Consider the following 26,193-nt stretch of genomic DNA (forward strand, 5'->3'; position numbering starts at 1 on the left):
GCTATAAGACAAATGCCTCCACAATCTAGCTGCTTGAATCTACTATTTTATTATGCTCATGGAGTCTTTGCTTCAGGGATTGGGGCAAGGTCCAGTGGAGGTGGCTTGTCTCTGCTCCGCCATGTTTGGAGCCTCAGCTGGGAGGCTTCCAGGGCTGGAGCCAGTTTGATAGTGGAGATCCGTGCCATCCCAAAGCTTGTTCACTCACACATCTGACATTTGGGCTGGGATGACTTGAAGGTTAGGACGAACATGGGCTCTCCAGTGTGGCTTAGTGTCCTCACAACATGATTGGCAGACTTTTGACCTGGATGCTTAGGGCTCCAAGGGTAAGTGTTAACAGTGAAGCCAAGCCAAGGCCATCCCCTTTTATGCACGACCCTTGGGAGTCGCTTCCACCATACTGTATTGGCCAAAGCAGTCCTAGCCCTCCAGATGCAAGAGGAGGGAAGGGAACATAGATGTCGTCTCTCAGTGGGAAGGTGGCAAGGTCACCTTGAAGAAGAGCCTGTGGGATGGGAGATGTTGCTATGGTCATCTCTGGAAGGTATGGTCTGCCTCTTCTTACCTCTATTGCCTAGCATGGCATATAAGGCCCTCCATGATCCCCACACTAGGCTGTAAACCTTGCAAGGCACAGACCTTGTCTGTTTTACTACGTATCTCTTGTGCGTAGCACAGGGCATGGCACATAGTAGGACCTCCTTTATATTTGGGTAGCTGATGCATGATCCATTTGCCCAGGCTCATTTCCCATCATCTCCTCCTTCCCCTCACTGTCCGTCCCTCTCCCTAACTTGCATGCTAGTCCTGACTATAGACCTCTGGCATTTTCCTTGATGTGGGCACCATGCTCTTGTACCTTTGTGCCTTTGCATGTATCTATTCTCTCTTGAGATTCCTCCACCTCCATTCCCACCCACCCGCCATAGTCCTTTAAGGATCTGCTGAAGCTAGGTGGCCTTCCCTGGCCCCCCGAGCACCTGGTAATACCTCCCAGGAAGGTAGTACCTTCCTCTCAGTTCCTTTGCTTTGTTTGTACAACTGTTTCCTAGACCAGGATATCTTGAGCAGAGGGATTGTCTTTTGTTCCCACATTTCTTAACTTCTTCTTCCAGACCTGCTGTATATGCTTAGTGATGGGGGTGGTGTGAAGGGAGAAAGGAAGGAGGTGATAATAGCAGTACTGCTATTAGCAGTAATAGTAATTACTCATAGTACTAATGGGAGCCAGTGTTCCTGGAGTGCTTTTTCAGGTATTATTTCTTTGAATCTTGGAGAACTCCTAGAGGGCCTGTAACATGTTATTATCCCCATTTTATGGATGTGCAAACTGAGAGAAGTCAGTGCGAGTTCACCCTTCGGCAAGCTAGGTTTCCCCAGTGGAAATGAGAGAAGTCACCTGTCCAAGGCCGTTTAGCTGCTAAAGGGTGCAGCCAGTTTGGGGAAGCTTGAGCACTCCGCCTTTGAGATCCAAACCTCTTCCCTTTGGTGCTGCCACCTGCTGGGCTTTAGGCTCTGAGACCCCCAAGATTTTTCTAGGTGTTAGAGAGCTCTGTATAATCCTAACCTTCAGTTGGATTAATAGAATAGTAATGTGGGAACCAACAGAGTAGCCGCTAGTAGACAGTGCCTGCTTTGTTCTCCGTGGCAGGTTTTAAGGGGTTCCGAATCAGGCAGAGGTTTATTTAGGGAAAAGTAACCAAGAAAGCTGAGGGTTCAAAACCCAAAACATAATAGAAATGTTTGTAGAAACGAGATATTCTCGGCATGGGAAATACTTAGACAAGCAGTAGGTTCCTGAGGTCCAAACTCGAACTGTAGGTGGAAGTTGGACTTATTTCATTCCCTACACACCAAGATGACCATTCATCCGTGTTAGAAAAAAAAATATGCTGGAAATGAGACCTGCAAAAGAATGGGTGGGCCCTTTTGCAAAGGCGCGAGGCTCCTGTTCCTGCGAATAATCAAACAGGATGTGGAAAACTGTGTCCACGTGTTGGAGAAGGGATTCGGGCATGAGGTGAGAAGCTGAGAGGGAAGACCTTTCGGAGTTCTTCCAGGAGTAAGACCCAGGGTGCCCAGGTTCCCATAGGTGAAACTGAGGGTCTGTTACAGATGGAGAACAGCTGGGCCTTGGCTTGCGGGGGAAGAGGTCTCTTCGGCGAGCCAGGTTTCCACACGCCAGCCTCGGGGTCATAGTACCGAAGTTGTTTCTTCTGCACATTTTCTCCCCCACATCCCCTCCTAATAAACACAGAGATCGCGCACGCCCCCTGCGCCTGCCCCAGGCTCTGGTCTGGGTGATGTAGGGCTTTGGAGGTGGACTGGACTGTGGCTATTGAGAGTCATGGTAAGCCCTGGTGTGCACCCCGGCCAAGGTGTTAGTGAATGTTGCTATCTGTAGTTGGTCTAAGGGAAATGGTAGGTTTTGAAAGCGAACGAATGTTATAATGCTGGATACGCTCACCTAGCTAGGCGGCAGGGTTTGGGAATCGGGCTTTGCCCCTGCACATTGGAGGAAATACTTCAGCTGATCCAGGTCCCATTCTTGTGAAAGTGGCAACCTCGGAACTAGTTGAAGAGCGAGAAGTCAAGGCCCTGCTCTTTTGTCTTCATGGCAGCGGGCAGCTCTTCCTCCCGCGGTTCCTGCCGCACGGACAGAAAGTAACCTGAGCATCCTGCAGCCAACAGCTTCTGCTCGATTCCTACTCTGGAGGTCGCGGCTCCCTCTTAGCCTGCCCTTCCCACCGGAGTGCTTCAGCTGCTGGTAGGGTGCCCCTTCCACCCCCAGTTCACCCCACCCCGGGCTGCTCTCTGTCTGCAGACTGGCCCGTTGGCCACTTGGCTTCTGGCGTGGCACGGCCGCATGACCTGCGGGGCTCTGGCAGCCACCTCCCTACACGGGGAGTCTTGCTTGTGTGTGCTGCACCTGTCCCTCCTATGAACGTGCATGCCTGTGGCACCATCCAGGCCCATACATGTCAAAATTCTAGGGGGAAGCACGGTTTTGCCTTTCACACTGAACTCCCTGTTCTACTGGTTTTGTTTTTTGCTCCCTTTTTAAAAATCATGGACGGTGGGGAATTTAGCCATGGGCGACGAGACTGCAGTCAGCTTGGATCCGAGACACCACCCAGTGTGGCCCTGACAGTGTTCCCTCCATGGGGGACTCTGCTCAAGCCCTACTGTCCCTTGCATGGGACCTATGATTCCTCCCTCCGTGCATTATCTTCCTCGCCGCCTCTGCCTGGAAGACCCCCATCTTCCCGGGAGTCCTCCTTGGTGCCTTGTGTTCCATAGCCCACTATTACTAGTGTCTGGCTTATCTCTAAACAGATGCAAGGAGGTTTTATTTTCCTTTCTATTCCCAAATGCTTAACACATTACACATAAAAGCAATCACATTCTTGGTAGTTGTTTTTTCTTTCATTCAGTCCACCAAAAACATTTTTAGGTGCCTATCTCAAGAGTTCTGGGCACAGTTCTAGGGACTAGGGATATTGAAGCAAAAATACTGGTCCTAAAATAATAATAACAGCAACAATGACCTTACCTTTATTGAACTTGGTGGGTGAGAAGCTGGAGCACATGGAGCTCGATTTCACAATCCTGAGATCATGACCTGAGCCGAAACTGAGAGTCAGATGCTTGACCAACTCAGCCACTCAGGCACCTCCCAACCAGGATTTTGTCAAACTTTATAGAATAGATTACAAAAATCAGTGACAGTGGGTGTTTTTATTTGTTTGTGTCAAATGGTAAATCTGTAACATGAGATATGGACTTTCCAACTCCCGCCTGCCCCCGAGACAGGCCCGCTCCCGCAGAGAGCAGCAATCCCGGCTGCCTGGGTGCAACGTCTGAAGGTGACCCAGTGCCCACGAGCACAGGGAAAAGTGAATGGGGCCAGGCATCTGTGTGTCAGCTGTTGTGTCTCCCGGTTTTGCTGGATTTAGTGGCAGGTAATTTGAGCATCCTGCGGTCACCCAGTTTTGGCTTAATCCCTACCTTTGAAGGCCAGAGGCCAGAGGCCCTGAGGATCTGTTTCTTTGAATTGGAATATATTTGAATTGGAATCCCATCTAGAATGAGTGCCCAGAATAATGATTTCTTTTTTGGGGGGCGGGGAGGGAAGAGGGGGGAGGGGCAGAGGGAGAGAGAAAATCTGAAGCGGGCTCCACACTCAGTGTGGAGCCCAACACAGGGCTTGATCTCACAACCCTGAGATCATGACCTGAGCCGAAATCAATAGTCAGATGCTGAACCAACTGAGCCACCCAGGTGCCCCCAGAATAATGATTTTTTTAATGGAAATGTTACCTGGTAGAACTTCAGCCTCTAGGGCCACACAACAGATTCGTTGTACATTTTTCGATCCTTTGCGTTCGCACATGTATACTCTATGAACGATCTAATTTCCTTGCCCCTACTCCAGGCTGCCGTGCACACCCCTTCTCATCCTTGCATAGTTCTTGCCCTAAGAAGCCTTTTCAGGCCCTCTCGCTGCTCTGGCCTTTGCTGATCTGCATGTCTGCACTCAGCCCCTCAGGGCCAGGGACTATGTCTGATCTCCTCTCCCTCGCAGCCAGGCCATTGCCTGCCTCACAGTGGGGCTGCATAAATGTGTCTTACACATGACACCTGGAAATGGGAGCCAGCTCTAGAGCCGCAGTCTGCAGAGGACTCGAGTGCAGTACTTCCCGTGGCCCCTGGGTGCTGCCGGAAACCAAGCTGTTGGCAGGCGTTGGGTGCCGTTCCCCAGGCCTGCTTCATTCATGCCTCCATCTGCAGAAGGGTTCTGTCTCCCACTGACAAGTCAGTTACGTTCTTCCTCCACCTATTCTCAGGGCACCTTGACATTGCTTTCAGCTGCGGTCTGGATAAGACAGGGCAAAACTTGCACGGACCTGAATCAAAGCGCCAGCTGGCCTCTCCTGGTCTGGTAATGACTGTGGTTATGACCTGGGGCTATCTCGTGGAACCAGAAGAGAGACACTGTTAGTCTGATTCCGCCCTGAGGTTCTAGTCATCTTCACAAGGGATCACACAACCCCGAATGCCAACAGAATTCCTCTGACCTAATGTGAAAAGTGAACTTGTGTTGTAGAGCCCTTCGGGGTTGGGGAGTCATATCAGAAATCACGAGAATGATGGGGCGCCTGGGTGGCTCAGTCAGTAAAGGGTCAGACTCTTGATTTCGGCTCAGGTCGTGATCTCAGGGTCATGAGATCGAGCCCCATGTTGGGCTCCGTGTTCACCTGGGAGCCTGCTTGAGATTCTCTCCCTCTGCCCCTCCCCTGCTGGAGCGCACACACGCGCTCTTTCTTCCAAATAAATAAATCTTTAAAAAAGAAAAAAGAAATCACAAGAATGATAAGATGTAGCAGCGTCCAGAGGATTTGCAGGCATGCCTGGGAGGAAGGATTCTTTAGGCAAAGCAGGAGGGCTTTTCCGGAGTCGGGGCACGGAGTTGTGGCACCGCCACTGAGCCCTCGGCATACTGCCCGTGAGTCTCTGTATTCAGCGTGCCTGGCGCCATCCTCGTCCCCCCTCCCAGCCCAGCCTTCCACAGGTACGCAGTTCTCAGTTCTGCAGGCCTGTAAGTCCAAGGCCATGAGTTCACTGGTACTTTAGTGGAGGCTTGGAGTTCTAACAACTCTTAACCAAGTTTTGATCTGAGCTGGAACGGCCACCAGGGATCAGGTACTGTTAACATGGACACTGTCCCCTTAACATTGAGGGTCAAGACTAGTTATTAGGAGGATTTGAAATTTAAATTACAAGTATACTGTAGTCACATTGCGGTGACTCTTTAACTCTTAGGGAAACTGAGGCCCATCTTGCTCACAGTTCCTCTATCTAAGCCTCAAGATTTAAGGCAGCATTTCTCATAGGCTGACCCTGACTACCTGCAGGAGAATTACTTACATATCTGTTAAAAATGCAGGTTGGCCTATCCCAATCACCGGCCGGGTGATGGGTATTAAGGAGGGCATGTATTGCATGGAGCACTGGGTGTTATACGCAAACGATGAATCATGGAACATTACATCAAAAACTAAGGATGTACTGTATGGTGACTAACATAACATAATAAAAAATTATTATTAAAAAAATGCAGGTTGGGGGAAGGGATGAATAGGGGGACCATGGGGCATTTGGGGGGCAGTAACACTATTCTGTATGATACCAAAACAGAGGATGCATGATATATGTCAAAGCCTATAGAGTTATACAACACATAGTGGACCCTAACATGAACTCTGGAGTTTGGTTAATAATAATATATCAGTATTGATGTATCGGTTGTAACAAGTGGACCACACTAATGTAAAGTGTTAATAATAGGGACAGTGGTGGCAGAGGAGAGCGGGTTTGTGGGAACTCTTTCTGTGCAAGTTCTCTGTAAACCACAAAATGCTCTTTAAAAAAAAAGTCTATTTAAAAATGTAAGGTTTGGGTCCCACAAATGACATCCTGCATCTGTCAAGCTGGGGCCTTGGAATCTGCATTGTCTTCGGATCCCCAGATGATTCAGGTGTATTTTAAGGTTGGAGAATTCCCGGATATAAGTCGGTCTCCTCTCACCATCTGTTTTGTTCCAAGAAAGAGCTTAAAGGGGCTTTGTCTAGAGGACCGTCTCCTGTGTGTGAGAGTGTGTTTCATCTTTCAGTAGGTGGACAAAAAGCTTCCTGCTAGTGCTAGAAATCCTTGCTACAATCCCATACTGACAGTTGAACCACAATAAAGATAACTCAGGCCAGGCCAGACTCCAGACACAGGGGACCGTCAGAATTCCAAAGCGTACAGCCTCTCTTCAGAAAGATGCCCTGCCAACTCCCGTTTTAAACAAGCATCGTTAGGGATCGTAGCAAAACTTTTACATAGGTGTATTTATTTGAAGAGGGGTGACAAATCCACTGTTATAATCCCTGGCTCTCTGTGCGATCAAATCTATTTTATTAGCAAATTAGGGATTTTTTTGCCTTAAAGTGCTTGTGGAGTTTATATATGTCAGCACCCTAGGTAAGCTAAACCAAAATACTCTGGAAACTCGTGCTAGATGGAATTTTGTTGAACCTGTGAATATTCACACTGCATTTTGCAGAAGACACAAGGATCTTGGCAGCATGTTTCCTCACCCTGCAGGAATTTTCCCACTTGATCAATCACTCCTGCTAGGAGTTTGGGGAGAGCAAGCTCAAGCCCACAGCAGTGGTGAGATCGAGCCCATATGCTAAAAGTCAGGGTGACGTGTGAGTTACAGCCATGCCACGTGCCACTGCTGAGTCAGCTGATAGCAAACACAAGCAGAAGTCTTGCTATGTGGAAACTTGCAGAATGTGCTAAAGGGACTGATTCAGCCAGGATTCCCTTCTGCCCTAATTCAGAAGAACTGCTCATATGAGGCCTGGCAGGGGGCTTTGACCTGACTCGACTGGGTGCACGTTTTACACGTGTGAGATGGGGTCCATAACATAAGATTTAGGAATTTCTGCTTTAGCTGGTGCTCTCAAACTTGTTCTTGATTGTGTAAAAAAGAGCTCACTCCTACATTAGACACTTTGTTTTTAAAATACATGTGCCGCATTAATGAAATATTGCATACAGTGTAAAACCTTCACAAAACATAGGAATCGATAGGCACATGATAAGAAATACATACAAATAGAAGCGCCTTAGTTTTTGCTCCCACAGGTCGTCTTATGTTCCTCGCTGCAGAGACTGCTGCCCGAGACCAGTGCCTCCCACTCTGTAATGTGCATTAGAACCACCTGGGGGTCTTACTGAACCTGGGAGAGTCTGATTCAGAAGGTCTGGGAGACTGTGGTTCTAAAACATTGCCAGGGAAGCTGCTGGTCCGTGGCCCCTAGTATGAGCGGCAGGTAGGGTCTCAAGGTGCATGTTGCGTTTTGTTGTAAGAACTTCCCCACTGTGCCTTCTGTTCTCTTCCAGAAGCTTTGCAGCACGTAGCTTTAGGAAATAAAGTCAGTGGTGCCCATTTCCCCTGGTGAGGCTTAAAGGGGGCCCCTGGGACCCTTTGTCTCCTCCTCTACTCAGGCCTGCCTTTTCCTGCTCCTGCCTGTGTCCCCACGGCCTGCTGAAGCTGAGCTCCTGTCTGACTAGCTTAGCAACATGTTCGTAGGGCTCCCCAGAGGGGCGTGCTCTGGTGGCTAGTCTGCGAGAGCAGACTCCAGGCCCCCGGGGCCCGGTTCACTTCTGTAGCAGGCTTGACTTCCTGCCGCACCGAGGATCAGAGCCATCTGGCTCGCCTTACAGCCAGGACTCCGTGCGACGGAAGTGAAATGCAGACAAGCCAGGGCAGGGGCTAGTGCCCTCTGAGCTGTGGGGATTCCCAGCTGGCGGCTCATGGCCGTGTTCTGTGCTCTGAGCGGGGGTGACTCATGGTACCGGCCTCAGGTGGCTGCTTCAGGCTTGAGGGAAATAAGGGAAGATTTTGCTGGAGATGAGAAAATGACGGCTCTACCATCTTGGTGATGTCCTGAAAAGCCGGCAGGCATACGGCACAGTGGGGAAGGGTGCTAAAACGTACCCCAACTCTGCAGCAAGCAGAAAGGTAGGAAACGGCTTGGATTCTCTGGGTCCACATCTCCCTTCTGCCTTTGCCGGCAGAGTCATTGGAGGAGTTCCCCAAAAGCCATGAAAGCCAAAGAAATGCTTCTGGATTACTTGTGTTGTCTAGTCCAAATGACTTAGAGCTAAAGTCCTGTCGTTACCGGGAACCCTAACGGAGAAAGGCATGCAAACCTTAGACTTTCTCCAAAGGCGGCTGTTGGTTTTGTATCCTTGTGTGGCAGTTTGAGGTGACCCGTAATAGAGAAGAGGCTGCACCATGTGCTTTGATTAGAGCTCATCTTTATTTGATTTTAAAATATTAAAGATAGAGGCACCTGGCTGGCTCAGTCAGCAGAGCGTGCGGCTCTTGATCTCAGGGTTGTAAGTTCGAGCCCCATATTGGGTATATCTTTTAAAGATAAAAAAATATATTAAAGCTATTAAAGATATTCCATGAGGAGGGTATTAGAATCACTCAGTGATGTGTCTCTGTAGTTGTCATTTAGGGTGGAGGGTGGGAGTAGGGTGGCCGTGGCTACATGAAATATGCCACATTTGCCTCGGCTTTAGTGCCTAAGAACTTTGAGGACAACACAGAGTGGTTTCCAGATGTTTCTTAGTAGATCCTTAAGTCTTTGCTTAAATTTTAGTACTACAGTTTTAAAATTAGCCCTGAAAAATTAAACCCACCTCCCCCATCCTATTTTTGCATTGCAAATGCATTCTCCTGTTCCCTTAAGTCAAATGAAACAGTTTTCTGTCTAGAGATCAGCTTTCTGTAAAAGGCTGTAGCAGCTTTGTTAGACTGGCTTGTCGGTTTGTCCTTCTGTGACCCAGAGTGAAGTTTATTCATCTGACTTCTAAGAGGCCCTAAACTAAAGGCATCCTTGTACAGGTTGGTCCAGAAACTCAGTTTGCATGCTAATAAACCTAGAGAGTATGGGCCGTGCAGCATTGCTGGGGGGCAGAGGGGTGCTGGGAAAGCATATGTTGTTGGGGTCCTGGACACCAGGGAGATGCTCGTCTGCAGGGACTTTTCATCAGCCCACAGCATTTTCCTTTAACCGTATGCAACAAAGTATGTGTTGACATATATGCTTATATAGTTGTGTTGCTATTGGCAAGGAATTGTACGTGTACGTGTGTATATATATATTTTTTCTTGTATTCCATTTTCTTTGCTGTCTTCACGTTTAAATCAAAAGTGTATCCAAAGCATGTAGATAGGTTGACACATCTTTGAAGAAAAGATACTCATCTAGGCTTGATTTTTTTTTTCCCCCTGATTTGTAGTACTTTCATGTCTTGCATCTGAGTGTTTCTGTTGTTTTGTTTTGTCTCTTCGTGCCGTGCTCTATTAGAAATGCACTGAGCCTGATCAGGTCAGTCTGTATTTCTTCCCCTTCCCGTCCCCAGTCCTTGACAGAAGGTGATTTCTTTTGCAGTTAGTGGAAGTCCGTTTGTGTTACTCATGCAGGCCATGCTGAACAGTGAACTCGGGAAACGAGGAGCCACATTCCCCTCCTTCTGAAGGTGATTCACAGACCCAGTTTTACTTGTTCGCATTGTTGTCTCATTACGTTTACAGAAGAGATCTATTGACTAAACGTTGGATTCGAAATCTGGTGCATTTGTTCTAACAGATCCTATTCGACTCCAAAGTTTTCTCGTAGCTAGTGCCAGTTCCATAGAATGCACCTATTTTGTCTAGAAAGTTCTTCAGAATAGCCATATGGTGTTCACAGATCTCTCCTGGCCAGAGGGACGGTGAGTCTACCCTCCAAGTCTGGTCATTCCCCCAAAGGTCTGAGACGACGCAGACAGGACTCAGACAAGTGGTGCGTTTTGAAAAGTTTGTAGAAGGAATTTTTGATGAGAAAATGCTCAACCAAACCAGAGTATTGAAGGATAGAAGTTTTGAAAAGTCAGTGTTCTCTTTGACACAGAAGCCAGAGCCTCGGGGCGCCTGGGTGGCTCAGTCGTTGAGTGTCTGCCTTCGGCTCAGGTCATGATCCCAGGGTCCTGGGATGGAGCCCCCATCGGGCTCCCTGCTCAGCGGGAAAGCCTGCTTCTCCCTCTCCCCCTGCTTGTGTTCCCTCTCTTGCTGTGTCTCTCTCTGTCAAATAAATAAAATCTTAAAAAAAAAAAAAAAAAGAAGAAGAAGCCAGAGCCTGTTAGTCATTTGCTTAGTACCTTCATAGCTTCCTTGGCTCAAGGTCAGAGGTCTCAACCCACCTGGCTCCCTGACTGAGCCCCAGTCCCCGTGCCGCCTGGCTCCCATCTATTCCCGATGCTCCAGCCCAGTGATCTACCTCCCATCCTCTCCATTTCTCTCTGCTTTTGTACGTGATACCCATGTGCCTAGACAGATCCTTCTCCTGTGGCTGGCAAACTCCTGTGCACCCTTCAAAGGCCAGCTTACGTAGCTCTTCTATGACTCCTCCCATCGTGTGCTCTGAGCCTGTCCTACAGCGTCTGTAATTCCGCTCTTCCTGTCGCAGTGGAATTATCTGTTCAATGTCAGAGTCTCCTGTAGATTTTGAGCTTCACCAGGGCAGGACTAGGTCTTTTCATCTCTGTAACCCCAGCCTAGTACAGAGCCTGGTACCTACCAGTTGTGTGATTAAAAAGTGAGAGGGGGATGTTACAGTCACTGCTCTGCGATATGGGCAATCACGGCTGTTGGTAGTCACAGCAGCTAATACATTTGAAGTGCCCCCCACACACCAGGCCCTGGGCTTTGTATCCAGCGGGGCCTTTAACCCACCACAGCCCAGTGAGGTTAATCTGTAGTTTCGCTCATCTTGTCGCTGAGGAAATGAAACTCAAAGGAATTATGCCAAAACGTGTGGCACAAAGCTGGGGTTTGAAGCCACCCACCTGTGCTGCAATCCTAACCACAATTTTATTGTCCTCGTCTGAGAAACAGATAATCCACTTGGTGAGAGCCTTGAAGGTTACAGTGTCATGGCTTATGGGAAGCACTTTGCACAGTACCCAGGTAGCCTCCATAACCATGAGCTCTTATTAATAATGATGAACCCAAGGTCCCCCAGCCGGCAAGGGGCAGAGGAGACATTTGAACCCAGGTCTTTCTGACAAGAGAGCCCTATTGCTAACTCTTATGCTCGTGGGCCAGCCTAGGGTGACCCAGCCTTGAAAAGAAAACACCGCCCCCCGCCGTACACACACACACACACACACACACACACACACCTTGTTTCGTTAGCCCAGGCTCCATCCGGGGGCCTCCGGGGAAGCCGTGGAAGGTGGAGGCAGAGTGTCTGCACCCATCACTGCTGAACTCGAGAGAATGATGTGGAAATTGTTGAGTTGCTTGGTGGCTTAGTCAAGACCCCATGAAGCAAACATTAGGATGTTATCGGTACATCATTAGGTTCCAGCACTAATTATTTATTTCCCCAAGGAGAAGGAACCCCACAGTGTTGGTGCTGGAGGATCCAGTCCCTGGATCTGCTGCTTCCTCTCCTTGTGACCTCAGACCAGCCCTTTGATCTGTACCCAGTGTGAGCCTTGCTAAAGCTCCCAAAGGTGGAGAATGGCCGTGGCTCCCCTGCCGCCACCACAGCCGTCCGGAGCACAAGGCTTCTCAGCCCTACCGGACAAGGGCCGGTGATTCAGACGGACGCTCCTGTGACTGCCTCACCCATAAACCATGCTTTCCTAAGGGGGCAACTGGATGAAGGCGGTCTATATTAATATATTCAGAAGCCATTTCCTACACAAATCTGGGTCAAACCGGAATTTTATTTTTCATTTCAAGAGTTATTTAAAAACATATAGGGAGCGTTTTATAAATGAGACTATTGGAATCAGTGAGTCATAATTCAGAAATAAATATTTTACATTGGATTCTTGAGGGTGAGCCTGGTCGTAGTGACAATTGTCTCCAATGCTGTGCTGTCTCCTAGTGAGAGGACATGAAACAGAATTTATTTTTAAGAAGGTTATTTAAAGGGGTGCCTGGGTGGCTCAGTCGTTAAGCATCTGCCTTCGGCTCAGGGCGTGATCCCAGGGTCCTGGGATCGAGTCCCGCATTGGACCCCCTGTTCAGCGGGAAGCCTGCTTCTCCCTCTCCCACTCCCCCTGCTTGTGTTCCCTCTCTCGCTGCCTCTCTCTCTGTCAAATAAATAAATAAAATCTTAAAAAAAAAATGTTATTTTTAAAAAAAGTTATTGGATATGTGTTTTCACAAATGTCTGGGAAAAGATGTAAATTCCCCATTTCCTCACCATTTCTCTCCTCCCCTCCCCAACCCTCTCCCCCACCACTGTCACACCCAGTGAATGAAATAGATTTGCAGCAATGCTGGGTCACAGATTAGTTGTATTCAACTCCCTGGCTCTTTAGTTCTCTGTGCATTTGCGAAGGCAGAGGATCTGATTATCTTTGCCTTTCCCCTCCTCTTGGCCCACGAAATCAGAATTCCCGGCACAGCTGATAGGCCAAGGTGACACATCCAGTCCCATCTCTCCAGGACAAGTCCCACCGCTGTGGGTTTTCATTTTTGACAGAACCACGCCGTGCTCGGGTGTTAGTGGGTTGGGGACTGCGGCGCGTCTCAGCAATCGTCTGTGGACCGTTCTCGAGGCAGAACGCAAAGGCTGTGTGTGTGGGGCGGGGGGGGGGGNGGGGGGGGGGGGGGGGGTCGTCGACACGCTTGGGTGCCTGCAATTGCCCAACTGTGTGTGTTGTTTCACCAACAATAAAACCCCAGTGGCGAAATGAATGCTGAAATGAGTATGTTTGTCCTTTGACAAGATCCCCGCGGTTGAAAAGTTTTCGTCTCTATGGCCGGGTGGGCTTTGTTAAAACCAAAATTCACTGCCTCCATTACTGGTGCAGCAGACTGCGTTTTGAAGCGTTTCCCCTGAATTCTCCTTGAAAGGACATCTGATCTAGAAAATCTAGCCTTGGGGCGCGTGCGTAGCGCAGTCATTAACCGTCTGCCTTCGGCTCAAGGCGTGATCCTTCCGCTCAGGGCTTGATCCTGGCATTCAGGGATCGAGTCCCACATCGGGCTCCTCTGCTGGGAGCCTGCTTCTTCCTCTCCCACTCCCCCTGCTGTGTTCCCTCTCTCGCTGGCTGTCCCTCTGTAGAATAAATAAATAAAATCTTAAAAAAAGAAAAGAAAATCTAGCCTCTGGCAAAGTTACTGCATTTTGAAGTAGGTGGGTTTTATCTCTCCTCATGCTGGCAATGGAATGTGTACATGGAACCCACCACTGGACCCTGGGTCACACTGAATGGGTGAGCGGGTGGATGGACAGATGGATGGGTAGATCGGCAGTTCAGACTTTGCCTTTCCATCTATCTTAGATGTCATGTTTGCTGACATTTAAGAGGAAGGAAAACGTGGGGCGCCTGGCTGGCTCAGTCAGTGGCACATGCAACTCTTGATCTCAGAGTTGTGAGTTCGAGCCCACGCTGAGGGTAGAGACTACTAAAAACAATTATAAACTTTCAAAAGAAAAAAAGAATTTTTTTTTAAAGAGGAAAGGGCACCTGGCTGGCTCATTTGGTAGAGCACGCGACTCTTTATCTTGGCGTTGTGAGTTTGACCCCCCCCCCATGTTGGGTGTAGCGATTACTTAAAACATAAAATCTTTTAAAAATAAAATAAAATAAAAAGAGGACAGCAAACCTGTAATTGGTGTCCTCCCAAAAAGTTTTTGCTAAACCCCATCCTATGGCTGTGTCTTTGGTCTTCAAGCAACAAAAACAATTTGTCATGAGCACTTAGTATGTGTTAGACACATGGGATATAAATTTCAGTGGAGTAAGAATAATCCCTGTCCTCAAGGAACTTACTGTACAATGTAGGAGATAAGCACTAAAAGGTAATTACACAAATAATTATTAAACTATAGTTGTAATCCCTATCTTTTCTGTTTTTGCTTTATTGAGATACCATTCATAAAATTCACCCTTTTAAAGTGTATAGTGCAGTGGTTTTTTGTATAGTTGCAGAGTGTTTTTGTTTTGTTTTTCAAATGACACAGTTGAGAGAAAAATTCAGTCTAATCTGTTCTCATATTGTTGGCACAACCACAAGCAGTTGGTGTGACTACTCCAATAGACTTTACATCCCATTGGCACTGCATTGCCTGTGATCCTTAATGTCATAAAGGAGGGGTGGGAGGGGACATCAGAGAAGTTCCATTTAGACGTGGTGTCCTAGAAGCTGCCCTAGGGGAGAATTCTTTTGACGCATATGGAAACTTCTTCTCACCCCAGATGCACCGTGAGAACTGTCTTCTCTGCCCCTAACTCAAACTTACTGGTCATGGGCAACCTCCAGAGCAGCCTGTAATTCCATTTTCCTAAGACTATATCCCAGAAAGGACCCAAACTTGAGGTAGAAGAAAATGCAGCATTGACCACCCCCAGGATCTCCTTCATATACTCCAAAGCTAAAATTCTAAATGCAGTGAAACTTTCTGCGTGATGTAGCTCAGCTGAGTTTTTCAGGAAAACCGCCACTCATGGGTCTTCTTAATAAATGTCATTTCACTTGAGAGGTGAGACACCTGTATTTTTAGACACCTTGCAGGTCTATCTCATGGGCCCATGTGGGAATTCAAGGGACCAAGTTTGGTTTCTTGCTCTGCCCAACTTTTGTCTTGCCTTCCTGTCCTCTCTGAAGGTGGAGGTGATCGCACAAGCAGTCTCCCTTATGGGATGCTGGGAAGGAGGCAGGGTAGATGAAGTAAAGCTGCTTTGTACCGAACTACCTCCTGCTGGAGGTGGCTGTGTGCTTAGGAACTGGTCTGGGTAGCGGATGACAGTCGGTACAGAAGAAGCGCCAGGGGGACCACCTCCCCTGACCACACTGACTCCATCGGAAGATAGCTTTGTGGACTCACCAAGAAATCTAGAAGAGTAAATTAGTCTGAGTGTTGTTCAGAGAGTTTTGTGACCACTCTCTTAAGACATCGCTATCCAAGGTGAAATTCATCATTGTAGATACTTCAAGATAATGACACCCCTACTAATGTCTTCTGTGTGTGGTCTCACGCAAATTGCAGAGCACCTTCATATGCCTTATCTGGCTAATTCTCATCCCTGCCTTGGGGATGCAGGAAGACTGTGATATTCCCATAGTTCAGATGAAAGACCCAGGACCCAGATAAGCAACCTGCCCGTGATAACAAAGGTGGCGGATCTGTCCTCCGTCTTTTCTTTCCACCTCTTTTATTTATTTATTTTTTTAGATTTTATTTATTCATTTGAGAGAGAGCACAAGCAGGGGAAAAGGCAGAGGGAGAGGGAGAAGCAGACTTCCGGCTGAGCTGGGAGCCTCATATGGGACTCGATCTCAGGGCCTGGAGATCATGACCCAAGCCGAAGGCAGATGCTTAACCGTCTGAGCCACCCAGGCAACCTCCACCTCTTTTAAAAGCTTACCTACTTTCTCCATTGCTCTGTTCTGTCCTATTTTTTTCCCTATGATTTGCTAATGATTGTCAGTTCCACTCCCATTACTTAGGTAAAACACCTGCTTGTATAATTGCCAAATTAAAAAGAATGTCATGAATACATCTGACGGTTAATGTTATTCACTAGTTCCCTTCTGCTTCATAGATTCCTGTGAGTTTGGGTTAATTAAGCCAAGTTCTATTTTTGCTAGCAAAAATCCTTTGGGTTGAATCAACAGCTGAGTTATCCCTGGGCTGTGATTAGTGACAGAGCATCAGGAAAGCCTCAGTTTGTTCTCCCTTCGAGCACGGGATGGCCATGCAGGGCTTCTGGATGTGAACAGCAAGACTGTACATGAATTGCTCTTGACCATATATTTGCATCATCCTCTGCTCCTGTTGAAGGTACATGACCGATGGTGGACTTGGCCTCTACACTCGTCGCCTGAACCGGCTCCCCGATGGGATGGCTGTGGTGCGGGAGACCCTGCAAAGAAATACCTCCCTGGGCCTTGGTGATGCTGACAGGTAAGTTTGCTCCACTTGGGACTGACCAGATGCAGAGATCATTGCAGAGCGGCCTGAGAGGTGAGGGTGTGATATAGAGATCAGACGGACACTGCTGTGACCCATGCAGGGGTTGGGAGGCTTTGAAGTGGTTCCTGTGGTCAGGAGCTGGCACAGCAACCAGTAGAGTGCTGCTAGAGGGTCCTCGAGTCCTGCTTCTGGTTAGGGTGGTGCTTCTGATAGCGAGAAAAGAGGGAGTTCAGGCTTGGGAGTTTGGATGGTTGTTTCGACGGTTGCTACTGCGTCTTTGTCGATGCCCCAAGCCCCAGGGATCTGCTTTACTTCCTCTGTTAGCCAGCTTTCTAGGTATGGTAGCTTGGGACACAGTCTCTGGTATGCACAGAAGGCCTGTGTGCACAAGGGAGCGCTCCTGGCCTTGGCTGAGGAAGCTTCACTGTGGGTCTCCTGTGGCCTGGCAATAGGAAACAAGGCTGAAGGATATAGTCCATACACCATGTGCTGAGGAGCTGACATTATAGCACCGGACCGGTCCTCATTGCAGCCACCATCAGAGATGAAAAGAGCTTCAGAGAACATTGCAGTATAGAGGACTATTTGGTAATCCTTACTCTGGCACAAACAGATCTATAAAGAAGGGGTTCGGACTATATGATTTCTGAGATCCCTTCCCGCTCTGATGTGCTGTATTTCTAGATTTCATACCCTTTAATGGTGTGGCCGTTGAAGGATTGTGCTGGCATACTTGACCTCTCTCCCCATGTGTGCCGATGAGACAGAACATGGAATTTAGATGTGTGTGCTTGAAGTCACCATACATTTCTGGGTGCTAATCCTCAGGTGCCAGAAAACCGCATATTTGCAACACAAACCCAGCTTCTTGCTGTTCTCTTAGCTGGATGTACTTTTTACAAAGAGCTAAGTGATGTCTGTGGGTCTCTGGCTTAAGAGAGCTAGGGCACGTTGAAGTTACCCCCAGGAATGGAATTTGCTCCAGAGGAATCTTCATCTTCTCTCTGGGAAGGCTGAGAACGCTGTGCTGGTCTGAACACTGAATCAGTTGTCAGAAACTTGGGATCTGGCCCAGGCTCTGCCATGAACTTGAATATGCCCTTCTCAGAGTCCCCCAGTGTCCAGGGTGGTGATTTATGCCAGAGATGACAAAGGCTCTTCACTATCGTGCCAGCTCAAGTCAGCTTTCTTCTTGTAATTAATTTGTTTAAAAGTATTGGTTTGAGAATTCCATAGAAAGGTGAACCACTTAAGAACTGCTCTTTTTTTTTTAACACTGCTCTTTTTTAATTTTTAATTTATTTTAATTTATTTATTATTTAGAGAGGGAGTGTGGGGAGGGGCAGAGGGAAAGGGAGAGAGAGAATGTCAAGCAGACTCCATGCCCCTCACAGAGCCCAACACGGGGCTCGATCCAACAACCCTGAAATCATGACGGAGAGACAGACCCTTGAGCAGCTGAGCCACCCAGGTGCCCTGGAGAACTGCTCTTTCTAAGGCTGAAACGCTTTATAACTAAACTCTTTGGAGGAAATATTATCAGGGAGAAAGTCTGTTGTTGTAACACCCCCACTGGAGATTTCACCATTTGCCTGGTTATTTTGCTTATTTGTATTCTCCTGTAAACATGTGGCCGGTTAGTAAATCTATTAGCATGAAATTCAGGCTTTACAAGGTACATTTTCCCTCGTAGCAAAAGAAGAATCTGTGCTAGGCAGTTTAATTTAATGCTTCGTTGCAGGGTTAATGGAATTATTATAGATCACAGCTGGGCTTATTCCTGCTTTTGGAAGTGGAGGATTGGGGGTGGGGGCTGGAAAGATGGATAGCGTTTGTTATGTTGTCCAGCTCAGCCTCTTTGATGGGACCAACTGGACAACAGTGTCTTCTGGTTCTCTCCAGACTGGAATGCTCAGATGTGATCATTTAAGACTGAAAGGATAACTGACCAGCTTTTAAAGATAGAATTCAGGTGGCTTTTTTTTTAAGTAGGATTTAATAATGCTTATAAATCTCCTATTTCATATAAGTTTTGACCTGTAGGCAGTGAGATGGACTTTACATTGTTCTAGAATATGTTAAATTTCATTCATCTCTAAAGTTATTGTAAGGAGACCATAGAAATGCTTCATCTCTGGTTAAGCTGAAATAGTAGATTTGTTGCTATGAAGTTCTTCATGCAAATCTCTTCCAAAAACTATATCCTAGATGAGAATTTCCCAAAGTGGGAGGCTAACATTAGTGGTACAGGAAATAATTTTAGATAATAGATAGGGAAGTATTTCTTTTACATTTTAATTGTAATATTTAAAAAATGTATAATTAGGACATCAAACCCAAGATTTTGCAAATATTGTTTTCTGGCAAAGAATAGTGTTGGTGTGAGACAATTTAATGTGAAATATCAAAGAAGAATATCACAGATGGTGTGCAGGTTTTTTTTTTTTAAGGTAGTATGCAAATGGCTGCAGACAAGGTAATCCTATTCTTGTCCCTATAATGAGAAATATGTTCTTTAAATTATTTAAATTCGACAAGTGAAAAAAATACCGACCTAAAAAAAAAAAAAAATGCAGCACCTTTCCAGAATTCTTTCCTTTTAAGCTGAAAAAAGAAGGTCCCAGAGCTGAGATATTTCCAGGAAGCTCTTTATAAAAAGACAGCCCAGTCCCTAAGGTTCACACACAGGCCGCAGGCTACATGAGTGTTACGAGGGAAATAGGAAAAGTACTGAAGGATGAGGCCTGGTGAGATGTCAGCCCGGAGAAGAGGAGCATAAGAAGGGCAGATCGCCTCACCGTGCCCACCGGAAAATCATTAACCTCAGCCGTGCAGCTTGGCAGCTACAGCTCTTCCAGGGGAAGGCCCCGCAGGACGCTGACCTACAAACCGTGGCTGTTTGCAGCAGGATGTGGCTGGGGTATCTCCAGCACTATTAAAAGGAACTGATAAGAATATGTACCTTGGAGCCTGGGACATAGGGACCACGCCGGTGTGTGAGTCCTGTATGTCACCAGCCGGCATCTGAGAAGAAAGAATGATAGCAAATCCACAATGCGAAGTCCGCCCTTGATCTCCTGTCACTCTTCGGGGCTGCCACCCTTGGGCTCCAGTTTTTACTGGAGTGTCATCGGTGGCCCCTTCCAGCAAACTAGAGCCAGCCGGCTGAGGGGCCAGGATCAAAAGGGACAAATGGAGGTGGCTTGTTCCAAGTCACTGGCCCCAGATAACAGGCAAATGCAGAGAGATTCAGCACTGAGGGCCCTGAGCAGCCAGCCTGGGAGGAAGAAGAGAGAGGCCCCAGGGAGCCAGGAGGCTGGCCTCGCGGACCGTCAGATGGTTTGCTGAACTTCAGCCAGTTCCTGCATGCTGTCCCCTCAGGACCCATCAAAAGTTCTTGAACTCCCGAGAGCTGAGAGCTTTAAAAGCATAAAGCTCAGATCTGGGAAAGCTTCCGTTCCCAAGAAGCTCTCTGTGTCCCTCCACAGCCTTGCCGCACTGCTCGGGGCCCTCCCTGACATCACCGACATACAGTTCAAGGCTGCTTCTAAATGGTGTCCCTGGTCATGCAAGTGTCACTGAGGGCACAAGGATAGAAATCAGGCCCCTTGTGCACATTTAGGTCGGGAGGACGGCTTTGGAATGACCCGGTTACTTTCTTCTACACCATTAGAATATTTATTGACCTCCAGTGGCTCTTATTAACTGAAGTGGTAATAAAAATAGCACAGCGCGAATGCTGTGTGGGGAGAACATCAGCCTGAGACTTGAACCAAATGACAGTTGCCCTCTGATGTCATGCCAAGAAACCAAGCAGGAAAAAGAAACTGTTTCTTTTCCTTCTTGTTGCAGGGTTTTCATTGCCCTCCAAGCTCTGAATGTTTTAGGTATTGAGGTTGCACGTTGAAAATGAGGATTCAGAGTCACCGTACAGGCTTTACCGCCTGTGGTCGGGGCCCCAACCCTGGTGCCGGGAGCTGTCCCAGTTTCAGCTTAATTGGAGAGTCCCACGGTGTGAGGATGTAACTATGCAACCTGGTATTTCACCAGCCTGCCAAGCCCGGGCCTCCTCCTCACCGGGAATGTCACAAGATGTCCAAGAGCCCAGGGCACCGCTGGGCTTTGTGATTTGTGTGGAACAAGGCGGCCTGCTGGCAGCATGCTGTGTATTCACCAAGTCAGGCCTGATCTGCAGAGAGGAGCTGAATCCAGGCCAGAGGTCCCCAGCCTGCAGATGAAATTGGTGGGAGCCCTTACCAGGTAGCAGGTCCCCGACCCAGCTGTTTCCCAGACACAGCCCCTGCTGGGCATTGCAGGTGAGAGTAAGCAGAAATGGGAGCCACTCCCTGGCCCTCCTTCCAAGCCCCTGGTAGACAGGGTGAGGGCCCCACAGTGGCCACGGCCTAATCCCCAGAACCTGTGGCAATGTTACACCACGTGGCCAGGACTTACAGTTGCTTATCAGCCGGTATTTAGATAGAGAGATTAGCCTGGGTGATCCTGGTGGGCCAGTGTGATTACCAGGTTCTTGAGAGCAGAAGAGGTGGGCGGGATAGGAGGCAGCGCCATGAGCTGTAAGAACTCCACTTGCCCTTCTGGCTCTGAAGACAGAGGGAGGGGCCACAGCCGAGGGCGCCCGCGTGGCCTCTGCCAAGGGGAAAAGGCACCGGAACCGCCGCTCCCCTAGAGCCCCAGAGTGCGTGAGGCCCTGCACACACCCGTGCTTTCAGCCCGTGAGACTCAGTTTGGATTTCTGCCTCACAGAACTGATAGGCCATTTGTGTTGCTTTTGCTACCATGTTTATAATAATTTGTTACAGCAGCAATAGACAACTAATACAGACCAGAAGATAATAAAAACAGTCACCATTTCCTGACGGATCGCTCTATGCCAGGAACTGTGCCAAGCCCCTTACAGATAGGATGTCATTTCCTCCTAACCCTGACCTTTTTGAGAGGAGGTAGCATCCTGGTTTCATAGACATAGCAGCGGTGCCCTGAGAGGGTCAGGTCAGTACGTGTGCTGCAGGTTACATACACTCCTGGCAGGTGTCAAGCTGGAATTGAAACCCAGGCCCCCCAGACCCTCCCAGATGCTCTAACCAGCTCACGTAACTGCCTTTTTAGGGAGTCCTTGATGCAGAGATTCTTCCGGTTCCCTGGCTCCAGGCCCCTATCCTTGTGTCCTCTCTTTAAATGTCCCCTAGTCACTAAAAATGCAAGCACACGGGGCACCTGGTGGCTCAGTGGGTTGGGCATCCGACTCTTTTTTTTTTTGGTAAGATCGTATTTATTTATTTGATACAGAGAGAGAGAGAGAGCACAAGGGGGAGCGGCAGGCAGAGGGAGAAGGGAGAACCAGGCTGTCTGCTAGCAGGGAGCCCAATGCAGGGCTCGATCCCAGGACCCTGGGATCATGACCTGAGCTGAAGACAGACGTTTAACCGACTGAGCCCCAGGTGCCCCCTCAAGCATCCAACTCTTGATTTCAGCTCAGGTCATGATCTGAGGGTCCTGAGGTAGAGACTGGAGTCAGGCTCTGGGCTCAGGGGGGGAGTCTGCTTCTCTCCCTCTCCCTTTGCTCCTCCCCCCACCCCCCACTCTCTCTCTCTTTGTGTCTCTCAAATAAATAAATCTTAAAGAAAAATAAAAATGTAAGCACTAGAATCTTGGGGATAGTGCAAAACAATTTTCATTAAGAGGGAAAGGGGGATGGGGCACCTGGGTGGCTCAGTCAGTTAAGCTTCTGAGTTTGGCTCAGGTCACGATCTCAGGGTCCTGGGATTGAGCCCTGTGTCAGGTTCTCTGCTGAGTAGGGAGTCAAGTCTGTTTGTCCCTCTCCCTCTGCTCCTCCCCTTACTCGTGCTCTGTCTCTCTCTCTCAAATGAATAAATAAAATCTTTATTTATTCATTTAGAGTGTGAGTGGAGGGAGGAGAAGATTGAGAGAGAGAGGGAGAAACCCAAGATTTCACACTGAGACGGAGACTGATGAGGGGCTCAATCCCGTGACCCCAAGATCATGACCTGAGCCGAAACCAAGAGTCGGACGCTTAACCGACTAAGCCACCCAGGCACCCCTCTCTTTTCTTTGTATTAGTTAATTAACTAGTAATTAAGCCCTCTTCTTTCCATAACAACATAGAGTAACCACATATACTGAAGAACAATTGTAAATTAAAGCAATGAAGCATTAGGACCGTGGGGGGGCGGGGAGGTAAGTTAGAATATGACATGTTGAAGAGGGAGAGAACTGAGAATACAGATAAACTCACCATAGAGTCCCGTGTGGTTGCACATTTAATGGTAGTTCAGCACTGAGCTTCCTACAGTGAAAATTTCCTAAGTGAAATGAACTTTGTCTTGCTTTCCCCCTCCCTTCTGACTTTGCCCAGACTATTCTGCCTTTATATTTCCTCGCTTGGGTTGACCAGCTGATCTCTCCCTCTCCTCCATCTCTTTCTCTGTCTCCCATCTTCCCTCTCTCATTGTCCTTGCCTCCCCCTTTTGACTGCCTATTATACCTACCAGTGCCCCTGGACATTTTCTTAGTTCTGCATTCAAGGCTCACGCTCCTCTTTCTGGGACTAGAAGACGCGTCTAGCACAGGACCCAGCATCCACGTTCCTCACTGCGGTTCCCTTTCCTCCCTCTCCCCTTCTCTCCTGCTTGTGGACAGCAAAGGGAGACAAAGTTGGAGAGAGTGAGAGTTCCATTCATCTTAAAGCTCATAAAAGGAGCCTTAGAGGCAAATCTCTATTTCCGTGGTAACAGGGTAGTAATTACTGCACTGGCTTTTCCCAAAGGCCTCTTTGCTGCTGGTACCACTGGCTTCCTTTTTAAGTAAGAGCTGCTGCTTGTGGACTGGGTGGGCAGGGGGCCACCTGTGCTGGGCAGGAGGGTGGTGCTGACAGGAAGCAAACCATCTGTACTTTAAGCCACAAAGGAATTCTCCCAGAGGGGCTGTGCAGAGAAGAGAATGAATGGTCTGTGGAGTATCGTTTCACATGCATGCAGCGTTTTCACTTAAAAAAAAGTCAGGATAGTGGCCCTATGAGAATCGCCTACTCCCCAGTGTTGCCCAGCTTTGTAACTGTGTTCCAGGTTACACTACAATAGTACAGCTGACTCTGTGTGTGTGTGTGTGTGTGTGTGTGTGTGTGTGTTGGGGTGGGGCGCATGGCTACTCCCCCAAAACTGGTGCCTTTTCAGTAGTCGTTTATAGGTAATTTGGTTCCAAGTATGAGAAGACATGTAGCAATATGAAAGCAAGGATGGGAGGTCAAAGAGAAAAGCCAAAATGGGGCACCTTTTTCAGTGCTTACTGTCTGAGCAACCCAAAGCTTGGGCCCCCAACTCCAAGTCATAATCTGACTACGTCTGTGCCCTGCACCAGAACACGGCATCGTACGTTTTAATCCAGGCACCTGGGCAAGTCTTTGCATCAGTCAGCATAGGACCATTTATACTGTGTGACAAACAACTCCAAAACACCCACCCTCACTGTCTGGCCACCACAGCTCAGTAGGAGTCTATGTTGTACATCACTGTCACTCTAGGACCCAGGGTGCCAGACCACTAGCCATTTAAAGCACTGGCAAACCATGGCAAAGAGAAGGAGAGTGTGGTGAGCCACACACTGTCTCTTAAAGCTTCTGCCCAGAAATGGCCCATATAACTTCCACTGATTTGTTGTTGGCCGAAGGATGTCGCATGGCTGCACATAAATTCATAGGGGACTAGAAGTAGAATTCTACCATGTGCTTATGAGAATAGAAAATATATGGTGAACTGTACTAGTGACTATCATTGTTTCATTATATGCCAGTGACAGCCCTAGCTTAATACCACCGCCTCCCCATTATTTAAGCAATTCTATATCATGTCACATATTTATAGCTATGCATTGGCAGGCACTGTGCCAGCCAGTAGGACTGATGGCCTTAAGTAGCTCCTCTGGGTTGGGAAGAGTGAGCAGAGAGATGAGGAATGTGATGACTGAGTTGCTGAAGGCCTGGTACCCAATGCTATCGGTCATTTGTGTTTCCAGTCTTAGTATATGTGCTGCCGAAGAGAGTACTCAGGTGCGTGTCGACAAATTATTTGGACTGTGTTTTGATATGTGACAGCTGTTGGAAAATGCTGATGATTATATAATATTTACTAGCACCTACTATGCACCAGGCCCTGGGGATCCAAAGATGAGTAGGACACTGTGCTCCCTGCTCTCAAGAAGCCTGCAGTCAAATAGAGGGGTGAGAAGCCAGATAAGCCTTCGTAACTCACTGTGCCCAGTGCCATAGAGACTCTCCCCGTGTGGTGTGGGAGCAAGGAGGACCGGAGTACCTCCAGGGGCTACATGTCTTTCTTGTAATAAAACGCTGGAGGTTTCTTTTCCTGCTGGTAATGACAGGAAGATCCTTCGTAAACATTACCCAAGTGTCAAAAGAGGCCCACTTAGCTCATCATCTGTTTGAGATTTTCTTTTTGTTTCCTTGAATGTCCTTTGTCATTTTTGAAGAGCAACCTAGCCTTGACTTCTCTTACTGAAATGCAAGAGCTAATTTAAATAAGCCCCATGGATAGGGCAGCCCTCACATTGGCCTATGAAGTGTCCCTGGTTACAGTGTAACCTTTAGACTGGTCACGCTGGGCGGCTGTACCCGCCCAGGGTTTTTATTCAAGGTTACCTTGCATGTGAACGTGTTTTCCCTAGGGCACCTCTCCCAAGCCAGTCCACGTTGAATAGAGCTTCAGAGCAAAGCTGGGGGAAGGGAGACTTTCAGAGTCACCAATAACCCTCTCCCTTCACCAGAGGAAACTGAAGCCAGGGAGACTGTTAGTGGCCCACTGACCACTCTGTCCCCCAGGCTTTAGGGAACAGGGTCATCTCGGTGTGAGTTTGGAAAGGATGAACTTGAGAAAGCCACTCTAATGAAAGCACATGATGTCTCTGGTGATGATGATGACTGGAGCCCATGCAGGAAGGGAAGGAGTGCACTGGGGACTAGGAAACCTTGTCCTAGGTCTCGCTCGGCCACCGCTGAACATCTTGGGCAGGAGCCTTCTCTTCCCCATCCCCGGTTCTTTGCAGGCGCACAAACCGGCTGATCCTAAGGTCCGCAAGCTCCTGTGAGTCATTGTTCGTGTTTGTCACTTGAAGGGCAGGGTTAACAAAATGACTCGTGAAGGTAGCCTATCCACATAGGCAGGAACCCCAGGAACTTTTCATCTCTGGTAGTCAAGATGACAGGTATCATTGTACCATGGAGCGTCAATGAAGAGTGTGGTTCTTGCCCAAGGCCTCTGGTGTGTGCAGATCAGTGGACTGAGAGGACCCCGTTTCTGCTAGCAGACCTCTTTCAGAGGAGAGAAAGCCTCAAGGCATCTGTCCTCACTGCACTTCAGAGCTAAGCCAGATCTAAGCTGCCACACACTTAGAGGAGGGGGAGAGGAGGGTAGCTGTTGCTGATGGTGGGTCCAGAGGAACACCCAATGTTGAAGGACCGTAATGAAATCTTCCAGAGGGGGAGTACAGGGTGGGCAGAGCTGCCGATGAGAGTCGTGGGGACTTTTCTGATGCTCTAGAGAAATTCTGCTGTCCTACATTGCAATGGATTTTGCTCTAACTTGGGGCT

At 48.2% G+C, this 26,193-nt stretch overlaps 1 protein-coding gene across 8 annotated transcripts in view; it reads left to right on the forward strand.

Moving 5' to 3' along the window:
- The window catches only part of NAV2 (neuron navigator 2), a 385,459-nt gene that overhangs the window by 247,746 nt on the left and 111,520 nt on the right, over nt 1-26,193 (forward strand). For all 8 annotated transcript variants that reach the window (XM_034646084.1, XM_034646086.1, XM_034646085.1 and 5 more), the window contains one exon: nt 16,425-16,547. In XM_034646084.1, the coding sequence (XP_034501975.1) occupies nt 16,425-16,547 (123 nt within the window). The remainder of the gene's footprint in view (nt 1-16,424; nt 16,548-26,193) is intronic.

Source organism: Ailuropoda melanoleuca, chromosome 16, assembly GCF_002007445.2.
Source record: "Ailuropoda melanoleuca isolate Jingjing chromosome 16, ASM200744v2, whole genome shotgun sequence".
Taxonomy (NCBI): Eukaryota; Metazoa; Chordata; class Mammalia; order Carnivora; family Ursidae; genus Ailuropoda; species Ailuropoda melanoleuca.